Source organism: Quercus robur, chromosome 3 (genome assembly GCF_932294415.1).
Source record: "Quercus robur chromosome 3, dhQueRobu3.1, whole genome shotgun sequence".
Classification (NCBI taxonomy): domain Eukaryota; kingdom Viridiplantae; phylum Streptophyta; class Magnoliopsida; order Fagales; family Fagaceae; genus Quercus; species Quercus robur.
In genome coordinates, this window is record NC_065536.1 from 68,837,795 (window position 1) to 68,853,272 (window position 15,478).

At 35.1% G+C, this 15,478-nt stretch overlaps 2 protein-coding genes across 2 annotated transcripts; both read left to right on the plus strand.

Annotated features, from left to right (window-relative positions):
- The first annotated feature begins 2,223 nt into the window (after nucleotides 1-2,223).
- Nucleotides 2,224-6,122, plus strand: LOC126719096 (uncharacterized). The gene is made up of 6 exons (XM_050421686.1): nucleotides 2,224-2,873; nucleotides 3,016-3,052; nucleotides 3,915-4,151; nucleotides 4,251-4,298; nucleotides 5,049-5,491; nucleotides 5,769-6,122. Exons 1-6 carry the CDS (start codon nucleotides 2,560-2,562, stop codon nucleotides 5,839-5,841), a joined length of 1,152 nt encoding a protein of 383 aa, XP_050277643.1. The 5' UTR covers nucleotides 2,224-2,559; the 3' UTR covers nucleotides 5,842-6,122.
- Nucleotides 6,123-6,913: 791 nt separating this feature from the next.
- Nucleotides 6,914-14,038, plus strand: LOC126719097 (heat shock protein 90-5, chloroplastic). The gene is made up of 19 exons (XM_050421687.1): nucleotides 6,914-7,339; nucleotides 7,791-7,864; nucleotides 8,083-8,208; nucleotides 8,291-8,384; nucleotides 8,498-8,581; nucleotides 8,710-8,853; nucleotides 9,046-9,162; nucleotides 9,596-9,643; nucleotides 9,725-9,805; nucleotides 9,964-10,068; nucleotides 10,157-10,297; nucleotides 11,591-11,683; nucleotides 11,895-11,972; nucleotides 12,061-12,315; nucleotides 12,601-12,703; nucleotides 12,821-12,995; nucleotides 13,145-13,250; nucleotides 13,351-13,440; nucleotides 13,537-14,038. The coding sequence occupies exons 1-19, from the start codon at nucleotides 7,061-7,063 to the stop codon at nucleotides 13,759-13,761; spliced, it is 2,418 nt and encodes an 805-aa protein (XP_050277644.1). The 5' UTR covers nucleotides 6,914-7,060; the 3' UTR covers nucleotides 13,762-14,038.
- The last annotated feature ends 1,440 nt before the right edge of the window (nucleotides 14,039-15,478 follow it).

The window sequence follows — 15,478 nt, forward strand, 5'->3', positions numbered from 1 at the left end:
CATTTATTCCTTTCCTCGGGCTCGTGGCTCGTGGCACTCTCACACCAACGCTGCAACCCTTCAACTTCATCCTCAGTCCTCGGGCACCCACAAAATCTAATTAGATTTTCACTCGACTTTGCCTATTAATATATATATATATATATATATAGATTGTTTTTTTTTTATTGTTTTTTTTTTTTAAGTTGTTAAGATAGTTACCTCTTTACACAGTGTTCTCTATATATATATATGATGATTGTATTGGAATTCTTTCCATTTGAAATTGATCAATTTCTTAATCCATATTAAATATTATAAATCTAAAGTTATATTAAGTGCAGCCAAAATGAAATTGAGTATTGAAATAACAATTTATCCCTCTCCATAAAACAGACGACTAAGAGGATAAATTAGTCTCTCAATGTTAAATTTTGTTAGAGTTAACAACAAAACATACAACATGGGATTAAGTGTAATATGTATTTTTAGAATTAGGGGTCAATTGTGCATTTCGATAATTCAAAGGGTTAAGTATAATTGGAGTAATAATTTAAGGTGAAAAACTGTAATTTGCCTTCTTAAGTAGCCTTGCCGCCTGTCCTGGCGCTTCTTGATGACTATGATTGGATGCAATTGCATGCTCACCACTGTCCCAAACAAAAGAGGCAATGGGGCCAGGAACATTAACGAAAGTCCAAGGATGGTCTTATTCCAAATAGCACTCACTATCCTTATCATGGGTATACAAATTAAGTCTAAAGCTACCCAAATTTGTTAGTCAAGACAATATTCAGTTGCCAAATTTTTTTTTTTCAGAGAAGGGAATTGCTGGTAAATTAAAAAACCGTAATTGTAAAAAATGAATTCCAGTTTGGGGGGATATGGCAACTGATCAAGCTTTCATTGTTTCTCTAAAACTACTTTAAAAAAAAAAAGAAAAAGAAAAAAAAGAATAGAACCTTTTTTGGTATGTGGCAAGAAGGAGCGTGTAGGCTGTAGCACATAGCCAAAAGAGAAATGCTATGTGGCTTTTCCTTTTTGCATATAGAAAGGGTTGAGTGAAGCTTGAGCTTAACCATAGTGAAAATGAAGATAACAAGTCATTCAAGGTTTGGATGTACTAATAATATGCAATCATGGGGTGTTCCCTCTCCTCTTAGAACTCAGACCCACCAATTCATTTTCCTTTTATCTTCTTTAATCCTCAGCCCCCACCATTCATCATTTCTTCACTTTTTTGGCTATTATCCTCTTATTCTTTTATTCGCTCAATTGTTTAGTCTATATACTAGTAAATTATTAAGCAGAAGAGTCATGAAAACGACTTTTAGCATTAATTACTCTAATTGGATTCTAGAATTTTGAGAGGAACACATATTCATATTACATTCACGCTCTAGCTTGCCCTTAAAATCTTTGTTTTAATTTTTAATTGGAAAATGTTAACAGATACCTTAAAGTAATTTGCTAATGAACCGTTTTAAAAAATTTTTTATGGAAAAAAAAAATCAATTAATATTTTAACAAATTCTCAAAAAAAAAAAAAATATTTTAACAATTTTTTCAATTTTTCATAAAACTTATATCAAAATTTTCCTAAAATAATTTGTTAATAATTGTTTTATGGGCACCAATTAATCTTGGGTAGCTAAAGGATCAGTCTTTATGAGTTGTGGGCTCACTCCACTTCCTACCTGCACTTTCAAATTTTAAGCGGTATGAATTTGTAAATGGGTCTTTAGTTAATTTGGCTCCTATGATCTAATAAAACTCTCATCGCTAATTTAATTATATATTTCATCTTGCCATTACATTAGCAACATTTGATTTAGAGAAAGTAAAATATTAAAATCATAATTATATCTAATTGGATTAATTTTGCCTGTCAAATTTGCAAATTCTTATTTTTCTTCCTCATTGACTCAAAAAAAAAAAAAAAAAAAGTTTCGTCTGAATCGTCTGATATCATTTTGTATTGTGAGTTTTAATTAATTTAATTGATAAAATTTTTATTATTTTTTTTTCTTCTAATTTCTAAATTTAACAAAATGGATTTATAAAAGAAAATCTAGGACAGAAAACTAAATTCTTGGAAAGAAATTTCTAGAGGTCAATACTCCATAATATATGGGTTTGGTAGTTCGTACTCGTACTCGTACTCGATCGTAGATTCGTAACTTATAACCATCTATACATATATATATAGGTCCCGGAAATCACTCTTAGCGTAAAATCCGACAAAAATTCTTTCCCATGTCTTTGTCCTTTCTATGTTGTCTCTCTCTCTACACAGACCCACACACCCATAAATCAAAGCTCCAAAGATTTTCTCTAGAGCCAAACATAAACCATTAGACAGGCTACATATTCTTGAATTCTCCTACAGTCATTCTTCCACTTCTTTTCTCTGTCCTCTTACACACTCTCTCTAAGTCTCTACAAGCAAATAAACTAACTTCAAAGTCCAGCAGAGAGGCCAAAACTTTATCATGCAGTTCTCACCAATGTCCCTCATCCAAACCAGTTAATATATCACATACATAACCATACAGTTTTTGTTTTAATTTTGGGATCAAAATGGGGTCTGCAACATCTTCAATGGCAGCTAAGTTCGCATTTTTTCCACCAGACCCGCCATCTTATGACATCTATGTTGATGCATCCACTGGGAAAATGAGAATGTCCGATGTTCTTAATCATCAGAGAGAGGACGTGGACGTGGACGTGTTGAAGATAAGCACCAAGAAAGGGAATGAGATTGTTGCTATGTACGTCAAAAACCCATCTGCGTCTATGACCCTGCTCTACTCACACGGCAATGCTGCTGATCTTGGACAAATGTTTCACATTTTCACTGAGCTTAGCCTTCACCTTGGAGTTCACGTTATGGGGTCAGTTTGTTCTATATATTCTCTTTTTCTAAGCCAAAAAGAAATCCATCTTATTGTAATATAGAAATTTTTTTCCCATTCTTTTTTGTGGATGTAATCTCTAGTCATTCAAAGAATCAGTATGTTTTTTTGTGCGTTGCAGATACGACTATTCTGGATATGGACAGTCATCTGGAAAGGTATTTACTTGCAGTCTTTTACACATTTCTTGTGTGTATCTTTCATTTTTATTCCCCCTTTTTTTTCCTTACAAGTGGGGTGGGGATTTTAACCATGAAGAATGAGTTACAAAGCTCTTGACATCTTTCATTTTTACCATTAATTTACATTACATGTAGGTGTCATATCAATTATTAACTTTAAATTGACTGTACAGATGAGAGTGATGAAATAAAACGTGGACAAAAACTGTGAAAATTGCAATTTCCTTAAAATAATATACAAAATCTTCTGCGTGGATGTATACAAATCTCATCTTTAGCCTGATTTTAAAAGGAATGAAAGCAAATTTACGCAAATAGCATTTTTTTTTCCCATAAGCACAAGCTTAAAGTCATCGGTTCTTCCCAATTGTTTGTTACTTTCTGATCAGTTTAATGGATGAAAAGTGAGCGAGCTTTTTATGTATATTTGAATTTCATTAGCACTTGTCACTTTCAGAATCATGTAGACCATAGGAGCGGTGTTTCCTTTTGGAAAATAATTTCTCAACTATCCATCCTACTTGATGCTGCAAGCTATATGTTATGGAAGTGGTGGGATGTCGGTACTCAATTAGATTTGAATTGAAATAGTGGAATCATAAATGACAATCACATTATTTAGTCTAAATTTTATCACAAAGTTAGCTTGTCTAGCATTTGCTTTGGAGACATTTTCACTCAGTTTCTTAACTAATTTAGATTATGACTTACGAGTCTATGATAAGTATTCATCCTACAAACCAGTGTCCTAAAACTTGGTCACCAATCTTCTTAATTAGATTTGAATGTGACTAAAGAAGCAGACTACTTAATTATCTTGTGTATCTGTATCAATAAGCCAAGTGAGCAGGACACATATGCGGACATAGATGCTGCTTATAAATGCCTTGAAGAGACTTATGGAGTGAAGGAGGAAGACATTATATTGTATGGGCAGTCAGTTGGCAGTGGACCTGCTCTGGAACTGGCTATCCATTTGCCACGATTGAGAGCTGTAATTCTTCACAGTCCCATCTTGTCTGGCCTGCGGGTCATGTACCCAGTGAAGCGAACATTCTGGTTTGACATATATAAGGTTTTGCCTCAACTTTATATTTTCAAACTATAGCTTTGTTGTTTTACATGAGATATAATTATGTCCTTTATTAAAAGGTACCTTTTGTTTCTGTTGCAGAACATTGATAAGATTCCACTAGTCAATTGCCCTGTTCTGGTAATTCATGTGAGTGTGGCTTTTGTTTGATCTTCCATGCCAATTCAATCTCATAGTAAAGGTATCTTGAGCATGTTCCCTGCTTTCATGGCCTGACAGCACAAGGGTTACCTTTTAGTTGGGTCAAATCAATATATGTAAAGGTTATTGCCCTCTCATAAATGGAAATTTATATAGGTTTCGCCAATAAAAATACTTAAGAATTCCTGATATGTATGCATGAGATCTACCAGTGATTGCAGATTTGGCTATGGACCAACCTGCGTGGTCAATGGTACAGGGGTGTATAGACTTAATAAATTCTTATTAATCGGTTTCTTTCCATACTAAAAATTTTACGAAAGTGATTCTGTATGTGGGATTTAATGAATATAATTTAAAATATTTCATATCCTACAAATTGACATGATAATGCGAGAACCTATTAATCTGTGTTTTCCAGATGCAAACCTTTATGAATGTGGTTCTATAATGTGGCCTGTAATAAGTACAATTTCAGAAAATTTTAGGATCTATAAATTTACATGACAATGTGAGAATGGCTAGCAATCCAGCCACTTCATACTGTTTAGTAAGACGCATTCTTGACAAACTTGACACCCCTAATGGCTTTAACCCCAAACACGTAGGACTTGTACTACAGCCATAAAATTCCAGAACCCTATTTTCTTCCCCAAAAATTTTGACATTATAAGAAACTAATTTAGTTAAAGGGATTCTAGTCAGTGCTCCGGGTGACACTCTAATTGATAATGGCAGGGAACAGAAGATGAAGTAGTGGATTTCTCCCATGGTAAGCAGCTCTGGGAGCTTTGTAAAGAGAAGTATGAACCTTTGTGGGTCAAAGGAGGAAACCACTGCAACTTGGAACTCTATCCTGAGTACTTAAAGCATCTCAGGAAGTTCATATCAGCCATAGAAAAACTACCGCGTCCTCAGTTTGTTTCTGAACAAAGTACAGAACCATTATCAGAGCAGTCACTGACTGCCACAGACCAAAAGTCCAGAGCAAGCACAGAGCTTAGAGAGAAGTCTAGGCCAAGTACTGGGCAGAGAGAAAAATCTAGGCTGAGCACAGACAGTAGGGAAAAATCAAGAACCAGCACTGACAAGAGGGAGAAGTCAAGAAGGAGCATGGAACGGTCTGGAAAGGCAAGGAACAGCACAGATCAGTCAGAGAGAGCAAGGAATAGCTTTGACCGGTTAGTTGAACTATTTAAGAAGCAACATTATCGCCTGCATTGAATATATGCATCATTCCTCTCACATTGTATAGACTTCATAGTCTTATGGGATCCACATATTGTGTGTCTGAGAGAAAAATGATGCATATATCCGATACATGAGATACCTTATCATTTAAGAAATTTGATTCATTTTCTCTACCTTTTTCATTACCTTATTCATTGCTGCACTGATGCATTAAGCTCTCTAAACAAATATGTCAATGTGACTAACTGTTGGAACCAATCATGGCAGCTTGGGAGACATGGTGAGATCAGTTGGATTATGTAATGTGGATTGTTTGAAGCAGACAGCTTTGGAGGCCTGAGGTTAAATGGTTAAAAGATTCAGTGCTTGTGATTGGGTTGTACATTTCTGTTGGACTTCCATGTTTGGTTGATTGGTTGGAACTTGGAAAGAATTTAACTGAGTAGTATTACAGGAAAAGGTGAGGTCCGTGAGGAACATTCCAACTTCCGAGTGTTGGTGGTTCAGGAGGGCAAGTTGTTTTGGCACAAAGTAAAATTTGTACATCTGTTTCAGATTTCATAAATTCATTTGGAATTATAACATTTTGGCAAATTTGACTTTCAATTTGAGACATACCCATATGCCTAATGTCTATACAGTGGATACAAATAGATTTGACCTGACAATTTGCTCCAAGCCACTTGAACTCTTGTATTATGAAATAAATCGCATTCATGAGTTCAACAACTGCCTTGAAAGTTTTTTCTGTGATGTGGCGAATAAGAAAGGCCCTAAGGTTTCATGGTGAGTTTGGTTCAAAATTTTGAAATTGTGCCTTTTGAGAAAAAAAAAACAAAAAAACAAAAAACTTTTGTTATTGCTACTCACTTATTCTAATGTTAAAAAACATAAAAAATTATGCTACAAGACCCAAAAGACACCATTTATAAATATTACCAAAAACATTAAATCAGGTTTTGAAATCGCAAACACAATTTTTTTTTTGTCTAAAACGTGTTAACCAAACGGGTACATAGCCTTAATCACTAATGAGAAACATCATATTAAGATGGCATATTTGAACTTACGAGCTATGATGGAAATAGAGAAATCTTTCAAATTTTACCTATACCTTTAGGTATGATTAGATTTTTAAAATTTACATTTAATAAAAAAATATATAAAATGAGTTTGAAGTGTTTTTTTTTTAACTCCACGAAGCTGGATTAGTTTTATTTTTCATTAATAAAAAAAAAAAAAAAAAGGAAAAAAGGGAGAGGATATTGTGGATGCTGAAATGGCAGCATCTTGGCCTCACAAAATTGCACACAAATAGCTCCCTCTACAGTAGTGCAGCTAGTATGAAATACCAATAATATCCTCAGGCTGTGTGCAATTTATGTCTAGAACCCTCTATTCTCTTCTTCTTCTTAAACCCCTAGCAAGCACAGCATATAATATAAGAGGAAGAAAGTCACACGCACTCTTTCAAGTCTCAAGTGTCAAGGCCAAAGGAAGGGTTTTGAGAAAGTTTGTGGTTTGTCTAGGAATTAGAATTTAGAAGAAAGGGGTTTTCAATGGCTCCAGTGCTGAGTAGAAGCCTAGCTACTGCTTCTCTAGCTTCACTTCCCTCAGCCTCCTCATTTTTACTGAGAAACAGCAACAGGGTTTTAAATCTCACAACTGCCTTTGTGCCACAAAATGGTCTCAGAAAGCGCTTTTCTTCTTCTTCTGGGTTGAAGTGGAAGTATGAGAGAAGAAACCACCGGTTTGCGCTGCGGTGCGAGGCTGCCGCTGTGGCCGAGAAAGAGGCCGCCGACGACACTTCTGGTGAGAAATTTGAGTATCAAGCTGAGGTCCGTCTCTTTTCCATTTTCCCCTTTCAATTTCTTATACCCTCTTTGCTTGTTTCTAGTATCGGGATATCAAAGTTTCAAAAGTAGACTCTTTTATTCTTACTACTACAACTCTATCCAATAACTTCCACTTATTATTTCTTCTTACCAATTTGATTGATCTTTTGCACTCAAATTCTGTTTCTTCTTTTTTAAAAAATGAATATCAAAATTCGATTTTTTTCCCCTTTTCGTTATCATGTTTTGGGCTGTAATCTGCTCACCTAATTTGGGTTTTTTTTTTTTTTTTCACTAACGAAATACAAGATGAAAACTTTGATGAGAACTCCTTTGAACTTCTAAATGGTTGAAAGTTTTGTTTTCATATTCTTCTTTGGTTTTTATGGGCTTTAGAGGGTCCAATTTGTTATGAGTTTTTAGTTGAAAGTTGATACATTATGACAAATTGCAGGTCAGTCGCCTCCTAGATTTGATAGTTCATAGTCTATATAGCCACAAAGAGGTGTTCCTTCGAGAGCTTGTGAGGTGAGCAAATGCCTGCTTGTGCTTGTACAATACACACTCTAATATCTTTCTTTTGTAGAACTTAATACTTGGGATTTATATGAGTGACATCTTGCAATAAAAAAAAGCTCCATTTTTGTGTTTCTCATCTTCATAAAATGTATGATTGCGTGTGCGTGATTAATTCTGAGATTGTGTTTTGATCTATATGTTCACTTAATTCTGTTCTCCTTTTGCAGTAATGCAAGTGATGCTTTAGACAAGTTAAGATTCTTAAGCGTGACTGAACCCTCGCTGCTTGGAGATGCTGGTGATCTAGAGATACGTATCAAACCTGATCAAGACAATGGGACCATCACTATAACGTATGGTGATGCTAAATTTTAGCTCATTCTTTTCCTGGATAATTGAGTGGTATTTTTGAGATGGGATCTTATGAATTTGCAGAGATACTGGTATTGGAATGACCAAAGAAGAGCTCATTGACTGTCTTGGAACTATTGCTCAGAGTGGTACTTCAAAGTTCTTAAAGGCTCTGAAGGTACTTTTAAACTCTTTTAACCATAGGGTGCATTATTTTATTTCTTCCTGTGTGACTATTTTCAAGTTCTATGCTGCTTTGGAGCTTACACTTCCAGCCTTAAAATTTGCTAGGAAAATAAGGACCTTGGAGCAGACAATGGTCTGATTGGTCAATTTGGTGTGGGGTTCTATTCTGCCTTTCTTGTTGCTGAGAAGGTAACTTTTATAATTAAACTCAAGTCTTGTTGCAATTTTAAATTCCTTTTGAAGCTTTTAATGTGAATGCTTTTACTGGGTGGCCACTAATTGTGCTTAATTTGTGTACATCATACACCATTAATTAGGTTGTCGTATCTACAAAGAGCCCTAGATCAGATAAGCAATATATTTGGGAATCTGTTGCTGACAGTAGCTCGTATATGATTAAGGAAGAAACTGACCCTGAAAAGTTCCTACGTCGTGGAACACAGATCACACTCTATTTAAGGGTATGCCACTCGTCTTTTATTCTTTTAATGAGATAGATTGTGCATGTTCCTATCACACTCTGCTTGTTTCAATGGAAAACAAAATAATTGAGTGGAGCTTCTTAAGATGTTGCTGGAAGACTAGCAGCTTATCTTGTTATGGATATAGGACTAAAAGTCTAAAAACATCCTAATCTGTTGTTTTTCTTGCAGGGAGATGACAAGTATGAATTCTCAGACCCAGCTAGGATTCAGGGTTTGGTAAAGAATTACTCTCAGTTTGTTTCCTTCCCAATTTATACATGGCAAGAAAAATCAAGGACTGTTGAGGTGAGACGCCTTAAATTATCCTCTCTGTCAGGAAGGTTATTTGGGAGATTGAAAATTTCAGATCTTTGCATAGTTTTTTCTGTCCAATTGTAAAACAATTAACTACTTGTTTTTTAAACACCACAACACCCAACCCCACACCCCTCCCCACAAACACCCAACCCCCAAACTAATTCTAATTTTACTTTGTTAGCTACTTAAGAAATAGTGACAAACAAGGGTGTTACCCATAATTTTAGGAGTATTGGTGAGATCTTCATTCTGGGTCATTTTGTCTAGCTCAGTTATTAGAGTGTCTCACTGTCTTAATCTCCTGATGTAATCTTAACTTATGTCTTCATCACCGATGGTTTTAGAACCTAGGTTCTGAATACAATAAAGCAAACCTCTTGTTGATTTGGTATCCAGTATTTACTAATTTAAACTTGTGCAGGTGGAAGAGGAGGAAAAATCAGAAGAAGGAGAAGAATTGAAGCCAGAGGTAGTTGACTTGGCATTCCCAATTGTGGGCATTGCACTTTTCTCAGTATGGTTTTGAGTGTGTTACTTTACTTTTGACTAGGGTGAAAAGAAAATGAAGAAGACTACGAAAACTGAGAAGTATTGGGACTGGGAATTAGCCAATGAGACAAAGCCAATTTGGGTGAGTTTAAGCTGTATCTGCTTTCAAAGGTCATGATATATTGTAGTTATTTTCTTTTATAGAGATATCACTTAATGGCATGTGTTTTGCATAATCCCTTAGTTGGATTTGTTTTTATGTACATATTCTATTTTAGCTTACCTTGTCCCCTGCTGTAGATGCGGAATCCAAAGGAAATCCAGAAGGATGAGTACTATGAATTCTACAAGAAGACTTTCAATGAATTCTTGGATCCGGTTGCATACACTCACTTCACCACTGAGGTACGTAGGGTTTATTTATTTATTTATTTGTGTTTTTTTGGTAGCCATATCTGCAGTTAGGAATTACTTTACTCTGAAAACTGTGCAGGGTGAGGTTGAGTTTAGAAGTGTCCTCTATATTCCTGGGATGGGCCCTCTTAACAATGAGGATGTGGTTAATCCAAAAACAAAGAACATACGTTTGTATGTGAAGCGTGTATTCATCTCAGATGACTTTGATGGTGAGCTGGTAAGTTTTAACATATTAACTTGAGATTCTATGAAATTACCCTCTGTGGTCTGAGTTTTATATTAATGATGTCTTTTATCACTTATACATTAGAGATGTAAAATTAATTTGTTATATATAGAGGATATTGGTGGTAACTATTATGTCTGTATTTTAACCCCAAGGGGTTGGCTTGGTGGTTCATAAGGCCTTATGATATCTATGAGATCTTGGGTTTGAAATCTCTTGCCAATGTCTTGGGGTTACCTCCAAGGGATTTCTCTTTGTAATTACCTAGTGTGTATGGGATGTAGGGACTACATATACCTGAGGGAATAGTTAGATTCTCGAAGAGGTCTGGCTACCCTCGTTTGTATAAAAAAAAAAAAAAAAACTAGTATTTCTGTATTTTACTCGGAGAAACTTCCATAATAACCTGTACAATGTAACATTTATGCATTTGAGTTATGTTTATGAACTTTTGAAGTATGGCCATCTTTAAAATTATGAAACCTGAAAAGCAAACAGAAAGGGGACTCTAGATGGAAATGTTTATGTTTGCCAAAAAGTTATGCTTTGAACCTTTCTTGTTTACAACATATAGAAGCGAGAATGCAAAAATCAAGCTGAGAAAACCTGTATTTCTGAACATTGAAATCTAAATTGTCTTTAGACATGACAAAGGAGTTGTACATCACCACTTGCAAAAAGCTCAAGACAGAGGGAGCAGTTATATATACTTCTGTGTCTGTGAATTTGTAGTATTAAGTACGACATAGACATAGTTTTCTATCTGTTTGCATGCTTAAGAATGACAAACAGTTAAAAGAACAGAATTATTACAATGCTTTTCTTAACAAAATTGCATGGTACTTTGTTTTTGATTTTTTAATAAGTGAACGCACTTAATCTTTCTTTTAAGTTTCTACTTTCTAGTTCTATATTGAGTATTGGACACTGCTTCAAAAGGTCTCATTCCCTCAAGTGTTTGTCATGCCACTTTTTTAGTAGGAAAAAATTTCCTACAAATCTTCTGGAAAAGCCTTTTGCCCTTTTAATTATAAGGATTGATGTGGTTTTGAAGAATACAGAAATACGAACTCTTGTACCCATATGGGGTTGAATCTATAGTTTTTACATTCTCAAGCTTCTGGGATAAGAATAAAGATACAAGTTGTCACTTGCCTTCTGTGTCTAGAAAAATTAATTTCTTATGTCTAATGATACCTAACTGTTGCATATTGATGCTTGCTTACATTATTATTATTTTTATTTCTCATAGCACTGAATTAGAATTGGGTGTTTGATTTGCAGTTCCCGCGCTACTTGAGCTTTGTGAAGGGTGTGGTGGATTCAGATGACCTTCCTCTTAATGTTTCTCGAGAAATACTTCAAGAAAGCCGAATTGTAAGACCAAGTTTGTCAACATTTCTGTAGTATATACAGGAAAAAAAAAAATCACAGACATGTACAGGCACTTTATGATATAACTACTTTACGATTTATGTGCATTTCTCAGTTATCAAGGGTTTATAATATCTCTGTTACCGACTTGTAGATTGGTTTAAAGCTCTATTATTGTATGTTTTTCTTATCTCTGTATATTTGATATTTTCAGGTAAGAATAATGAGGAAGAGACTTGTCAGGAAAACATTTGACATGATTCAAGATATCTCTGAAAGTGAAAATAAAGAGGTCTGTATCAATAAAATCTTGCCTTTCCCTTTAAGCGTTTCAACTGAAGCTTCTTAATGGACATTGAAAATTAATATTCTGATTCCAGGATTACAAGAAATTTTGGGAGAACTTCGGCAGGTTAATAAAATTAGGATGCATTGAGGACTCTGGAAATCACAAGCGCATAACTCCATTGTTGCGGTTCTACACTTCAAAAAGTGAGGAGGAGCTGAAAAGCTTAGATGATTATGTTGAAAACATGAGTGAAAACCAAAAGGCTATCTATTATTTGGCAACAGACAGCTTGAAAAGTGCCAAGACCGCTCCTTTCTTGGAGAAGTTGTTGCAAAAGGACATTGAGGTATGCATTCTATATGGTATTTTGGTGGGACTATGTTAAGCTCACTGCATACTGAAAGAATTTTGGGTTGCACAGTTGTAGGAAAAATGATTGAAGTATTTATTTTCCTTAGTTAAATACAAATGTTAAGCATGGTTTATTTCCTGTCATTCTAGATACCGTTGGTTGCTGTTAAGCTGGACAACTTATTCCTATTGAAAAATGTTTCTTTTCCTTTTTTTTATGGGCAAATTTATTTAATATTTACATCCTTTCTGGATTGCTGCTGTGGGTTATATATTTTAGGTTCTGTACTTAATTGAACCTATAGATGAAGTCGCCATCCAGAACCTGCAGACTTACAAAGAAAAGAAATTTGTTGATATTAGCAAGGAAGATTTAGAGCTTGGTTAGTACTTTCTTCTTTTCTGTGTGATTATTGATGGCACTTATTTGAAAATATTTTTTGTTGTAGCTTCTCTTGGGATTTTTGTTGTGAATCATTCTCATGACTGTTTTATACCAGGTGATGAGGATGAGGTGAAAGAAAGGGAAACAAAACAAGAATACAATCTTCTCTGTGATTGGATAAAGCAACAACTTGGTGATAAGATAGCAAAAGTCCAAGTCTCAAAGCGTCTAAGCTCATCTCCCTGTGTGCTGGTTTCTGGCAAGTTTGGTTGGTCTGCTAATATGGAAAGGTCAGTTGTGGGCTTTCAATGTTTACAAGCTGTGCTCAAGACAAATGTTATGAAAATAAAGACTTACGCTATTGATTTTCAAAATAAAAGTTGGTGGTCATACTTACTCAATGAAGGTTTAAATGATTTTCGTTTGTACACTTTTGTAGATTGATGAAGGCGCAGGCTCTTGGAGATACTTCAAGCTTGGAGTTCATGAGGGGAAGGAGAATATTGGAGATTAATCCAGATCATCCCATTGTCAAAGACCTCAATGTAAAACTATTTATCTCAATACCGATTGTAGACTTAATTTTGAAATAACTGGTCCTGATGTTGACTAACAGTTATGTAATGTTTGTTATTCTACTTGCAGGCTGCATGCAAGAATGAACCTGACAGCACTGATGCCAAGAGAGCTGTTGAACTCTTGTATGATACAGCACTGATCTCCAGTGGATTCTCAGTAAGAGCCAACCCCAGATTTTCTCTCGTTAGATGAATAGTATGCATAAGTTTAAGCGGTTTAATGTTATTTGGATTTCTCCTTTTAATGATGCAGCCTGACAGTCCGGCTGAGTTGGGAAATAAGATCTATGAGATGATGGAAATGGCCCTTGGAGGAAGATGGGGCAGATCAGAAGAAGAAGAGGCAGAGGCAGAGGCAGAGGCAGACACACCAGAAGATGGTGCTGAAGAATCTGCTGCAGCAGTTGTTGAAGCCCCAGAGACGCAAGTGGTTGAACCATCTGAAGTAAGGGCAGAGAGTGATCCTTGGAGTGATTAGATTAAATGTCTTTTGGAAGACAGAAGTTTTGGCATTATTTCATTATTGTTAAAGGAAATAATGCACATGGAGGGGAAAAGAAAATAAGAAGAGAAAGGAAAAGAAAAGATAACTTGGGAGAAAAAGGGGGGGTGGGGAAGAGAGTATGATGATTGATTGTGGCTGGGAAGAGAAAAATAGTAAGTTTTGCTGCGATTGATCATTGGTGTTAATTTGACAAATGAATTCCTCTAATGTGGTTCTGGAAAGAGATAAAGAAGGTCCACTATTTTTATCAGGCTGGCATGAGTACAAATGCATTTTTCTCTGACTGATTTTTTTGTTTTTATAACATGTATGGCAAAAATGTGTAACTCGGAACCACTCAACTCTACGCTATTTAGGCAAAACAAAAAACATATGAAGTTTGAATTTGACAAGTTAGATTGCATTGGTTTTCCTAGAATGGTGTGGGCACACAATTGAGAAAAGTAGAAAATGAGAGTCAGTTAGGGAAGCGGAAGTTCATTTCTATGCCATTCGAGCACGCAGGTGGCATTAAAAACCGCAGATAGAGTGATTAATAGTACCATTGATCTCATTTAGCTGAAAAAGGAATGGCAGCGGGGGGTAAGGAAAATATATGTTGGGGGGGGGGGGGGGGGTGGTGTTGTTGGTGGTGTAAGGAAAGGTTGAGTTTGAGGTAATGAGGTGATATCAACATTAATGAGATAAGAGTGAAACTGACACAGAAATCCAACAAAAAATGTGTGTATATATACGCATTTGTGGTGGGTGGGGGTGAGGCGAGTCAAACTCTTCATTGCCCATCACTTCTCCATGGTAGGTAAAATTTGCTGTGAGTTAGATGAGTTCGGTAGTGCGGGATATACTTGCCATCTCTACTAAATAAGTGGGGAAGAAGATATGGTTTACGACAAGTTTTGTTTTTCTTTGACACTGTTTGTTTCAACATTATTGTTTTTTAGAAAATGGTTCATTTTCCGAAAAGTATTTTTTAGAAAACTATCTTATTTTTCGGTGTTTGATATCGACTTTGAAAATGAGTTTGAAAATGTTTTCTGATGTTTGGTATGCAATTTTTTTATTTATATTTTTGATATAATTTAAAATATGTGTGCGTGCGCGTGCGCGCACACACACACACACATATATAAATTAACAGGGGAATACATCTTCAATAAGTACAAATAAAAATAACTTTTAATTGTCTATTATTTTCACTAGTACACAAATTGTTTATTATGGTCAACTACAAGTTTTCAATACTACTCTAAATTATGTATTTATGTAATGTATCTGTATAATATATCATCATTGCATAATGTATCCGCCAACAAATGCAATTCCCCTAAACAATTATCATTTATTATATAACAATATTATTAATTTACCGTAAATATTGTCCTATTTAAAAGCAATTTAGAGCCATAGAGGCACTATATTTAAAATTTTTGTCTTTTACTTCATTCATTCATTCTTTTTTTTTTTTTTTTTTTTGGCACTTTTATGTGCAAAAAAGAAGTAACTTCTGCCTGGAATCCATCAAACTGAAAATTTCTTAAAGAAAAAAATAAAATCAAGCTTGAAATTCAAAGCAAAGAATTGAGATTTTGGTAGAGAGGAATGAAATAATAACTGCTACAAATTTGTTCTCCTTTGCAAGTTAGAGCTATTGACCGATCAGTGAGGGGAAAAAAAAAATCAGAGAACTGTA

What these genes read in the sequence shown, in the direction of transcription:
- LOC126719096 (XM_050421686.1), top strand. Translation starts at nt 2,560, where the DNA reads ATGGGGTCTGCAACATCTTCAATGGCAGCTAAGTTCGCATTTTTTCCA. An exon ending in CTTGGAGTTCACGTTATGGG is followed by an intron (nt 2,874 to 3,015) that starts GTCAGTTTGTTC and finishes TGTGCGTTGCAG; the next exon opens with ATACGACTATTCTGGATATG. An exon ending in GCAAGGAATAGCTTTGACCG is followed by an intron (nt 5,492 to 5,768) that starts GTTAGTTGAACT and finishes CAATCATGGCAG; the next exon opens with CTTGGGAGACATGGTGAGAT.
- LOC126719097 (XM_050421687.1), top strand. Translation starts at nt 7,061, where the DNA reads ATGGCTCCAGTGCTGAGTAGAAGCCTAGCTACTGCTTCTCTAGCTTCA. An exon ending in ATGACTTTGATGGTGAGCTG is followed by an intron (nt 10,298 to 11,590) that starts GTAAGTTTTAAC and finishes TTTGATTTGCAG; the next exon opens with TTCCCGCGCTACTTGAGCTT. An exon ending in TACTTCAAGAAAGCCGAATT is followed by an intron (nt 11,684 to 11,894) that starts GTAAGACCAAGT and finishes TGATATTTTCAG; the next exon opens with GTAAGAATAATGAGGAAGAG.